At 37.2% G+C, this 12,330-nt stretch overlaps 1 protein-coding gene across 1 annotated transcript in view; it reads left to right on the top strand.

Moving 5' to 3' along the window:
• The window catches only part of LOC131534183 (neuronal cell adhesion molecule-like), a 66,889-nt gene extending 56,438 nt beyond the window's left edge, over window positions 1-10,451 (top strand). The window contains 5 exon segments of the mRNA XM_058766881.1: window positions 1,742-1,864; window positions 3,601-3,756; window positions 4,418-4,549; window positions 5,453-5,531; window positions 8,162-10,451. Of these exon segments, the coding sequence (XP_058622864.1) occupies window positions 1,742-1,864; window positions 3,601-3,756; window positions 4,418-4,549; window positions 5,453-5,531; window positions 8,162-8,375 (704 nt within the window). The 3' untranslated portion in view covers window positions 8,376-10,451.
• Window positions 10,452-12,330: the final 1,879 nt, after the last annotated feature.

Raw genomic sequence — 12,330 nt, 5'->3', positions numbered from 1 at the left:
GTTACATTTCTACTTCGACTTGTCTTTTGAATGTCTCATGTTTGTCAATCTGTGTAAGACAGCAGAGTCTCATCATACCTGCTTAGTTTTATGACAGAAACGAGCTGCGTGTTGTCCGTGTTCGTAGTGTTTACAGCAGGACTGATGTTCATATGTAGATTCTGGATCTGTGTGAACTCAGACACCCATCATACCTGCAATCAGTGAAATATATAGTCTGTCAGCTGTGTCCTAGAGTGAATCGCAGCACTATGTTCGTTTACACGTGAGCAGCTCATGATCCAGTGTTCTCAGTGTCTCGGTTCTCAGTAAATGCAGCAAACTCAATCTCTGCTCATGCTGCAAGTTTAACATGCATTTGGGAAGGCAACGTGTGCCAGTAATGCTTTATTTTCACTTTGGCATAACAGATGATTACAGCATTTCAGTAGATTTGTAATGAGACATGTTTGTAAAACTGTCTCCCTGCTGTTTTCTGCCAAAATAAAAGCTTGATGGTTTAACACTTGCAAGTGAAGAAATTGATTTTGGTTATTTTGTAAAATAACTTGTATACAAAGTAAAATAACTTAAATTGTATTTTATTTTACAGTGCAATTGCATTAATTGTTGTTTATTTCCGTCTTGGAGATAACAACAACAACAATAATAATAATACATTTTTATAAATGTAATAAAATAATAGTTATTATTGTTATTACACCATCCTGCATCATATTTGCTGAATTAAATCCCATACTTGTTTCTTACTAATTTTAGGGTGCTGAAATAGTGTCTGTTTTGCTCTTTCACGGCACACTTTCTCTCTAAATTTGATGCATTTTGTAGCATTTTTGCTTTCAACACCCATCTGTGCGGTGAAGTCGTCTTGTATTTTCCCTCAATCAGCAGAAAAACAACACAAACACATGGTTCCTCTCTGAATCTGAGCCAGATGACAACTGTTTGATCAATTCTCAGCAAATGTTCACATATAGGACATTATTTGATACCTAATATTGATTTAAAAGTTAGAATTATGGCCAGTGACACAAGAAAATGCAAACATGAATCAGGTGTTTTACTGCATCCACACAGAGACAGAGAATTATACATTTTGTAAAGTTTTTTGACATTAAATTGAGTATTTGAACATATTTTCCAACTCCACTCCATTATTTAACTTACTGTATGTTAAATAATACATTTTCAATACTTCTTTTTGTCAGACTTTTGGCATTTGACTGCTTATGTGCATTAAAGCTGATGCATATAATTTGTTAAGATTTTCATTCTTATTTTGTGAAAATAACTATGCGATGGAACATTTTTATTAATATTTATAAACTCCGCATCATCAAATTAGGCAATATTAGGCTTGTTTTTTTGTTTTTTTTTGCAATTCAGCAGAATTTTTTTTTTAAGGACTGTGCTGTTAATATATTCAAATTGCTTGGCTTCCCAAAAATTCATATCTCACTAAATCCTTTGAGATTTACAGTTCCTGTACAGTGTGTGTTTTCCTTCATGATCCAGCTCTGATTTTTTATTTTTCATTTTTAAGAATGAGAATAAACACCATTCTCTCCTACAGTAGTGACATCAGCCTCTACACGCTAACGTCAAATGTTATTACGCTACTCACATTGTGTTTGGACCTCTTGTAAACAGTGCCACTCATGTCAATGCATCGTTGACACTCACTGATCTGGAGGTCAGAGGTCACTGTGATGGGCTGATGATGTCTCTCTCTCTCTCTCAGCGCCGCCGGTCGCTCCAGCGTTTGGGAACGTCAGCTCATCCGTGAGCGAGGACGGAGCTCTGATCAGTTGGGAATACTGGGGCCCCGAGAAACACCTTTATGTTGAATATATTATAGACAAGAGTAAGAATCCTGCATGGTTGTGTTGTGAGGATGATGATGATGATGATGATGAAACGCTGAACATATACATTCCCATGAGTAGAGCTCGTGTAGTAACTAATACACAGTCATCTACCCCGCTGAACAGATCAACCTCCATGCTAGTTAGTGCTGGTGGTGACCCGTCTGTTCAGCAGGGTACACTGCAAAAAATAATATTCTTACTTGGTATTTTTATCTTGTTTTCCAGTACAAAAATCTAAACATTCTTATATCAAGAAGCATATTAAGAAAATATAAAATCTTGTTGTCTGAGAAATTGATCAACATGAAGTGAGTTTATACTTAAGATAAGCAACTACAGGTGAATAAGGTAAACATTTTGCTACTTGATATCATATCACCATACTTCCCCAGTTGATTAATCACATTATGTTAAGTTGTCTGAAATATTATATTTAAATGTGCACTCATTTGCAAATGTTTCCTCAAAATCTGAACACTGGATAAAACCAGGTTTAAAATTATTGTTTGATTTTGTTGACATATTAAAGTTAAAGGTTTTTACAAAGGGGATTTTGGACTTCTCTTTCTATCACTCCATAAATCATAAAAACAAATACATTTTCACCATGTTTTAAGAATAAACTCTTACAGTATATAAACTGGTGTAAATGAAATATGAACAAACCCCTCAGTAAAAACCTTCAGAATATAGGTAGGAATAAAATTCTAAGTTTTGGTGTATGTTAGTAGTGCTGAAGTGGAGAAACAACCTCGCAATCTTTAAATATAGGTATTTTCGCCATGTTTTTAACAAATAAAATGTTCTATAAATCAGTGTGAATGAAATATAAACAAATCCCTCAGTAAAAACCTTCAGAATATAGGTAGGAATAAAATTCTAAGTTTTGGTGTATGTCAGTGCTGCTGAAGTGGAGAAACAACCTCGCAATCTTTAAATATAGGTATTTTCACTATGTTTTTAACAAATAAAATGTTCTATAAATCAGTGTGAATGAAATATAAACAAACCCCTCGGTAAAACCCTTCAGAATATACAGAGGAATAAAACTCTAAGTTTTGGTGTATGTCAGTGCAGCTGAAGTGGAGAAACAAACTCATTACCTTTAAATATATGCATTTTAACCATGTTTTTAGGCATGAAATGTATAAATGTGAATGAAATATGAACAAATCCCTCAATAAAAACCTTCAGAATATAGAGAGGAATAAAACTCAATCATATAATAAAATAAAATAAACACTTACATGTGCATTTGGACATTTTCCTTCCACTAGTCTGAAAAAAATTGACCAGTGCATGAAAAAACAAGGGTTTTGCCTCATCTAAAAACAACAACAACAAAAAGTGCAGAACAGGTTAGAAAATCCTGTTTTCCCTTTGAATTAAGTTTATTTTTCTGACCTCATTGGCAGATATTTTTTCTTGTTTTAAGTTTAAACGCACTTCATTTTGAAAACATCTTAAAAGCCTTCAAATCTTATCTGATGTCATTGTACATCTATCTTATATACTGGAAAACAAGACAAAACCACTGAAGAAGAACATGAGTTTTTGCAGAGTAGTTCACCAAAGGGTCATAACAGTTTACTTGTTTTGTAGATTATTGGAGAGCTGTAGTAGGTGGGTAGTCAGAATTAACTCCAGATTGACAGCAGGTGTCTAGAGCTAACTTGCCCGTATTTGATTGTAAGGACGCTGAAGTGCTTCCTGTTGTGCTGGAAACCCTCAGGTGATGAAGACTGGCACAAAGAGAAGGTCAACGGCTCTCAGTTCCACGTTCTTAAGGGTTTGAAGAAAGGTTTGGCCTACAAGGTGCGTGTGGTGGCCCGGGGTCATGACGACCGAGCGGTCCATCACTCTGAGGAGCTGTTGGTTAAGGTCCCAGGTGAGGCTTCATCTCAGCCTCAAGGCCTTGTGGGATATTTGACGGCTGTGATGCATGACGGCCGTTGTGTTGTGATGTTGAAGCGCATGACGCACGTCTGTATGTCCTGCACGATTCCGTCTGTGCTCATGATGTGGCTCAGTTGTTATTGTTTATTGATCGATCAGCATGATTGTATCCCATAATCAATACGAACTGCAAATGTGATTTTCTTATTCAGTATTTTCGAGTTGTTTTCCAGCACAAGTATCTCAACATTCTTACATTTACTTGAGATGCGAAATTGAGATATTAAGTATTGTTTTCTGAAAAAATACATCAAAATTGAGTTTATGCTGAAAGAAGAACAAAATCATTTGGCAGATATTTTGTTCTTCTTTCAGCATGAACTCACTTCATTGTGATACATTTCTCAGAATTTCTGCATTGTGTCTCATGTAAATGTATCTTGATTTAAGAAAGTTCAGATATTTGTACTGGAAAACAAGACAGAAATACTGATGAAGATTATTTCTGCAGTGCCGGTCGAGTTTCCCTCTCTGTGTTTGTGTCTCATGACTGTGTTCATGGCGTCTGATCTTCTGTGACTCGTTGGATCGAGCTGTTTAAAGTTGAAGATCTGCACATTTCTCATGCTCTTCCTCCTCCTCCTCTTCCTCAGCGATGGTGAGTCCGCAGGTGGACATCGCCACTCAGGGCTGGTTCATCGGTCTGATGTCGGCCATCGCTCTGCTCATCCTCATCCTGCTCATCATCTGCTTCATCAAGAGGAACAAGGGCGGCAAATATCCAGGTGAGCATTATTTTATTATCACTGATAGTCTTTATTGTTATACTTTCTGTTTTCACTTTCATTTTGGTTAAAGTTTTTGTAGTCGTGTTGTTTTTTTATGTGATTTTCTTTTTTATTAATTTAATTTTTGTTCACAAAGACAAAAATAAACCACTGCAAACAACTTACAAAACAAGGGACAGATACTGTCAGCACTGCTTATAAATATTTTAAGTATCCTTATGACATACCAATACAATATAGCAATTGAGTAAAATGCAGTTTTTTAAACAATATTTATAGTTTTTTTTAATTATGTTTTTTATTTTTTGTTGATTTTGTAAATTAGGTTGAACTAAACAAACATGGGAAATGTTGCCTTGGCAACTAGCTGAAATAAAATAAGTTTAAGTTTTATCATTTCAGTTAACGTTTAAATTGTTTCAAGTAACATTTTTTAATGGTTTTCGTTTTAGTTAACAAAAATAACTAAATTCAGGTTAATGATCTTATTGTGAACAATTGTGCATATGTTTCTCCCTTTTTTTTTTCGAAAGTATAAACTAGTAATATTTAATCAAAATGAAGTATTGTGATGAAAGAAAAGATCTGTCACTACTACTATTTCATCACAACTTTTAATCAAGGTATTGAATTAATTAGACTTTTTTTATCCCACTGGCAGATATTTTTTCTCGTTTTAAATATAAACACTTCATTTTTTAGATATCTGATATCTTCTGTCATTTTGTTTCTCCACTAAATGTATCTTGACTTAAGAATGTTCAGATATTTGTACTGGAAAACAAGTCAAAAATACAGAGTAGAGCATGTTTAATCTACATGTTAACTCTGTTCCTCATGGGTGAATGATGTGTTGTTTCAATGATAAATGCCAGTGTGTGACTCTGATGTTTGTCTCAGTTAAAGAGAAGGAAGATGCTCACGGAGACCCGGAGATCCAGCCCATGAAGGAGGATGATATCACGTTTGGAGAGTACAGGTGAGAGAGCTCTGACCTGACCCTTGACCTCTGACCCCTCAGGAGACTGACCCCACCGCACCAAACCCACCGATCCGAGACGGAGAGCAGACGAGAACTTCTTCTCCACGACGTCACCTTCATCTTCTCCTCCGATGGATCTGATCCGGTCTGCTCTGCTGTTGGGGGTCTGATGCGGATCCTGTGGGACTCGATCAGGTTCTCGTCTCCAGAACGATCGGCATCAGTGAACTCTATGATCCAGCAGTGTATCAGAATATAGTTCTGCATCATCCAGAATAATCCTGCAGATGTTTGTTTATAATGACGTCAGATCTGAACTGAAGCTGCTGGTTTGCCATTTAAAGTCTCTTCCTGCGTTATTCTGCACGCGTGCAGGAGAGAGACGAATGAACGCACTTTACTCCTGTATAGCAATATTCTTTTATATTCCCTGCTTTATTAAATTATTTCTTTTTTATACGCTGATTTTGGACATTATTGCAGATGTTGATCTGTCCTCAGCATAAAGTGTTCATCATAGTGCTGGTAAATGATGTGAATCTGACAGCTGCTCTTCACTTGACACAAACTGGCATTTTAGACAAAAATATTTACATGAAATATTTAGAAAATACAATATAAATAAATTAAATTATTACATTATAATATTTCAATAATTTCCCAAGTCAAAATATTTTCAGATTGTCTTGTAAATTAAAAAGTAATGCGTTACTTTACTAGTTACTTGAAAAAAAGTAATCTGATTACGTAACTTGCGTTACTTGTAATGGATTACAACCAACAATGATCATATCTTTACCTTGAATGCCGTGTAAGTCACCGTTTGCCAAATGTAAATGCAAAATATGAGTGTGGATTACAGGATCCTTTCGTTCTTGAATGATAACACTATCTGAAACAATCTCACACTCAGCAGTAAAATAAACGTTCACGAATCAGAGTTGACTCAGCTGCTCTGAATGAACACAGACTCATCAGATCCACATTACTGGTCTTAGTATGTGATGTTTAGTAGCTCTGAATCGCATCTGCCGTGACGCTCGCGCAGATTGAGTCAGGAGTCGCTGGCGTTTGTTCCTCTCGTTTCGTTAAGTGCTGGTCGAATGTGGGAAGGTAAGCAGGAATCTGCATGCGAGAGGAGAAAAACACAACCATTCCAGGATCACACTTCACGTGAACCGCTAACACACGTCATCGCCAGACTGAGAACATGCAGTGAGAATGAATCACGGACAGAGTAAGGGGCCGTTCACACAGAATGCATCTTTCCATTCCATTGAGCTACTTTTCCATTGTTTTTCTATGTAAACATGTTCTAGATGGACATGTGTGACTATTGCGCTCACGTCTTGACACTGCATCTTAAAATGTGAATTTAAACTTTTACTCGCAGCGCCACCCATCAATGTCAGTTCCAAAACAGTGGACCAATCCCCAGTGGAAGGGCAAGCGTTGCGAGTTTTTGTTTACTGTACAAAGTTGGCATGGCAACTGTGTTTATTTCCATTATTAAAGGGTTACTCCAAAATGAACATTTTGTCATTAATCACTTACCCCCATGTCGTTCCAAACCTGTAAAAGCATTGTTTGTCTTTGGAACACAATTTAAGATAAAATTTCCTTGTGTAAAAGACAGGTTTGGAACAACATGGAGGTAAGTGATTTATGACAAAATTGTCATTTTGGGGTGGAGTATCCCTTTAAATCACATCTCAAAAGCACGTCTCAAGGCCCTCGCATTCTGCACTTGATGCAACGATGTGTTTTGAGTGAACGGCCCCTAACAGAGCTGTATGCTAGAGTAACTGTATCGAAGATTGTATAAAAATTACTCAGATTAAATGCTTTTAGCTTTTTTTATCATTATTATTATTATTACTTTAAAGATATATATATATAAAAGTTTAAAATATATATATATATATATATATATATATATATATATAATACAATTATTTTTGTCTTTATTAGTGCCAAATGACTTCTGAAATTGTATAAACAAATTCAGAACAACAACAAAAATCCATAATAATAATAATACAACCAAAACCAGAGAAAAACATGTATATGAAGGCATCATACAGTAACTGTCTGTTCTCTAGTTACCTGTACTAACTTACTCGTAACACAGCAGGAGTTTCATGGGAAGTGTGGCTACATCCATTCACGATCCATGTATGATTTGAAGTTTTTCTCAGTCCGTTTGTGTTTTAATCGCGGCTGATGGGCTCCGTTCATGAAGCACCAGCAGAAGGAGTGTCTTCAGGAAGTTTGTGGAATGAATCCGAATCTTTGAATGATTCGCTCAGATTCAGCTGGTGCTTCAGGAATCAGGCTTTATGTCATGATGATCACGTTCAGGCTGATGTTTGAATCACGGCTTGGTGAATCTGTTTCTCATCTTCACGCTTCAGATGTCGAGATATTGATTGCGCTTCATCCATCTTTATACCTCTGATAGTTTCCCATGATGCTTTAACGCTTGTTTTGAAGTTCTGGCAGGTCTTGTCTCTCATCCTGTCACATGTCTGTGATCGCACATGTGACGCTGATCCTGCATGTGTGTGCCGTCCATCTTTTGAGTTTGATTTGCTTCATGATTCACCTGCATGTGGTTTTTCTCCTAGTGACGAGGACCATAAACCGCTCAAAGGGAGCCGAACGCCGTCCAGCGGAACCGTTAAGCGCGACGGCAGCGACGACAGTTTAGTCGACTACGGAGACTCCGGAGACACGCAGTTCAACGAGGACGGCTCGTTTATTGGACAGTATAGCGGGAAATCGACGCATGACAGCTCCGCGCCGCCGTCTCCGGTGAACGCCATGAACTCATTCGTGTGAGATCCGCTGATTCATGAACCACGCTTCAGTTTACTAGAGACTAAACGAGCGCGACTGAAGCAGACTGCTGTGTCTGTATGGATCTCGGAGGACCATTAACCAGGCTGTGTTCACAATAGCACACTATCATACTACTGCAGTATGTACTATTATGCAATCATCTAGATATCAGGCAAAAATATAAACATTTACATTTATGAGTTGATCACTCAGACGGAATTTATACCAGTTCCCCCAAACTGAAAATGTGCTCACGCTCAGTTCATCTGAGATCAGGACGAGTGTGTTTCTTCATCAGGTTTGTAGAAATGTGTCTCTGCATCAGTGTCTCAGCAATGGATGCTCTGCAGTGAATGGGTGCCGTCAGATTGAGAGTCTGATAAAAACATCACACCACTTCAGTCCATCAGTTAACATCTGGAGAAGACAAAAACTGAAACTAATCCAGCATTAAGATGTTTTTAACTAAAATACATTGAGTCTGTAATCCATAATAACGCTTCCTCCAGTGAAAAGTGTTCTGGTCTGAATCAGGAGAGAAATCTGCAGATCAAAACAGTCAAGAACAGCTCTAAACAAATATGTGGCTGGATTTTAATGTGAGAGACAACAACAGATGCACTTCTTCACTGATGGAAGCGTTATTATGGATTTAATGGGCTTCTTGTTAAAAATGTCTTGATGGATTGGTTCTGACGGCACCCATTCACTGAAGTGGATCCATTGGTGATGCAATGCTACATTTCTCCAAATCTGATGAAGAAACAAACTCATCCTGATCTCAGATGACCTGAGGGTGAACACATTTTCATTTCTGGATGAACTATTCCTGATGTGACGGCAGCAGCACACTACGTTCAGTGTTCAGCGTTGATCATGTGATGATGCAGTATGCTAGTATAATATTACGAACGCAGCTGATGTATCCATGCATGATGACAATATTCTACTCTTCCACTCAGAGGAATCTGCTTCTGAGAGATGGAGACGCTCTCACTGTATTTCAGGGCACTGCTGCGGTGTTTAACGCTAATAACAGTCCCAGTCTTCGAGCGCTTAAACTCTCCTGTAGACAAAGTCAGGTGCTTCCAGAGCATCATCTTGACCTGCATGTGAACCTGTGCAGTTCCCATAGCAACCCAACCCTGTGATGCTGAGAGGAACCTGATCATGATGATGATGATGCTTCATCTGCGTGACTGTAAACGTCAGACATCAGTTCATAAGCTAATGGAGGATCGTCATCAGGCCAATCCGGGCGCTTTGAAATATTCACATGTAGAAATGAGACTAGAATTCATCAGAGGACATTTCTATAGAGTGAATCCCACACTGACTCATATTTCATCCCAAAATCAAAATGTTTGAAATTATATTTTACATAAAGAGAATGAAGCCTGTTTTTAGAATCATTTGTTATTTTTTAGATTATGACATTATAATAGTTAACTGTTTTATTGAAATTCTCATTAATTGTCCATTTATTGTGATTTAAAAAAAAAAAAATGTTTCTAAAAATATGATTAATTTTCATGATGTCTAAAATATAATTTCTAATTTTTGATTTTTGGGATCTTCATATAATTCACTCTATTTACACTTTGCCTCGTTCAGTTTTTGTAGATCGTCAGAATGAACAGTGAGTGAGTGTGTGTGTGTGTGTGTGTGTGTGTGTGTGTGTGTGTTTGAAAGAGATTTTTATGCTTTTTTCATAACTTGCATCAAGTTTGAATTTGAAATGTTAAATGTTGTTTTGTAAAGATATTTTGTTACTGTAAATAAAGTGAGTGTTTGTGTGGCTTGAGAACTGAAGTGCAGGTGAGAAGTGTGTGTGTGTGTGTGTGTCAGTGTTTTACTCCCAGCAGCAGTATTTATCTCTTCTTTCAGTCAGACTGTATTGTACCGCAGCTCTTCATTCTCTCAGTCTTTGTAAAAGGGATTTTGTACTTTAATCTCAGAAGTGTTAGATATTTACTAACCTCAAATCTCATTTTATTCAAGTTTCACTGGATGATATTTCAGCCTCTATATATAATATTCATAATAATATTGAATGAATAAATGTATTGCATTATACATCTCTCTTCTGTTTGTGTCGTTTCTGAAGCGCTGATCAACATCTGACTGTATGAGACGCTGTATCCCACAATGCATTGCACTCCAGTGTGACAAATGAACCGATGTTTTGATCAGACTGATCACAAATTTTACACAAAATTTTCACAGATTTTACTTAAAAATGCAGAATAACTTTGTTTGATGATGAATTGCTCATTTCAACATCAAACTGATGCCATGATGAAACATTCATTATTACACACGTTCTCAGAACATTCTGACAAGTTTCTCTTAAAGTTATGAACAAACATACAGTAACAACGTTTGTTCAAAGTTCTTTAGTCTTTAATAAAGTTCTCAAGGTTAGCACAAAAACGTTATTATATGTCATTCATGGAACATTTTTTGAAACATTTTACTTTAATGTTTATCTAGCATTTAAATTGTTCCAGAGAACATTCAAAAGTAACATTCCCATAATGTTTGCAAAAAAAAAAAAAGAATGTTCCCTTAATGTCTGCATTACCAGGAAAAAAAAAGAGAAAAGTTTTTGAAACATTTAAAAAAATGGAATATTCAGAAATAACATTTTTATAACATAGAATATAAGCTGGAATTCCCTCAATGTTTAATATTTAGTAAGTTAACATGTATCACATAAGTTAAAGTTTGAATGTTCTGAGATTATATTTTCATAGGAACTTAATGAGAATGTTAGCAAAACGTTCTTAGAACATATTTTTGTTAGCTGGGTATACTGTATACATCTTTCTGATTCACATGATGTGAGAGAGAGTGCAGTGCACAGTATGTGTGTGTGTGTGTGTGTGTTGCTCTGGGTTATTTTGAGATACTGGGAGAAACAAAGGATTCCAGAGAACAGTGAAGCTGAAAGAGAGAAAATCAGAAGCGTGCAGCGAGTAACAGTGTGTGCAGAAGCTCGGAGCCTGTTTATTTTAGTCATTGTCATATTTCCAGTGTGGAGAGAGAGCCATCTGTCGTGTGTGTGTGTGTGAGTGTGTGTGTGTGTGTGTGTGTGTGTGTGTGTGTGTGTGTGTGTGTGTGTGTGTGTGTGTGTGTGTGTGTGTGTGTGTGTGTGTGTGTGAGTGTGTGAGTGTGTGTGTGTGTGTGTGTGTGTGTGTGTGAGTGTGTGAGTGTGTGAGTGTGTGTGAGAGTGTGTGTGTGTGAGTGTGTGTGTGTGTGTGTGTGTGTGTGTGTGTGTGTGTGTGTGTGTGTGTGTGTGTGTGTGTGAGTGTGTGTGTGTGTGTGTGTGTGTGTGTGTGTGTGTGTGTGTGTGTGTGTGTGTGAGTGTGTGTGTGTGAGAGAGTGTGTGTGAGAGTGTGTGTGTGTGTGTGTGTGTGTGTGTGTGTGAGTGTGTGTGTGTGTGAGAGAGAGTGTGTGTGCAGTGTGTGAGTGTGTGTGTGTGTGTGTGTGTGTGTGTGTGTGAGAGAGAGTATGTGTGCGAGTGTGAGTGTGTGTGTGTGTGTGTGAGAGAGAGTATGTGTGTGAGTGTGTGTGTGTGTCTCCTCACAGCGCTGGCACACATTCTGCCGTCTGTTATCTGAACACAAGTGATTTGATCTGGTTTTAGATCGTTTTCTGCAGGATTCTCATAGAATCATCAGATGAAATGAAGCCGAAGCAGCTGCAGGTGTTCTGAAGAAGATGATGATGAAGATGATGATGATGATGAAGTCACCACCAGCAGACACTTATGTATGATGTGAGGAATTATTTGTGTCACATAAATATGTCACTAAAATGATTAAAATAATTCAGATTCCAGAAGTTTTAGGAGTTGAATGTCTCTAACTTTACTCACACATTTTATGAGTAAAATGTTTTAGATGCTGGCATAAATATTAAAATGCATGCTGATTATGATATGCTCATCATA

The sequence above is a fragment of the Onychostoma macrolepis genome, chromosome 25, assembly GCF_012432095.1.
Source record: "Onychostoma macrolepis isolate SWU-2019 chromosome 25, ASM1243209v1, whole genome shotgun sequence".
NCBI classification, from domain to species: Eukaryota; Metazoa; Chordata; class Actinopteri; order Cypriniformes; family Cyprinidae; genus Onychostoma; species Onychostoma macrolepis.
Note: the sequence above shows the minus strand (reverse complement) of the source record. Positions and strands in the feature narration are given on the sequence as shown.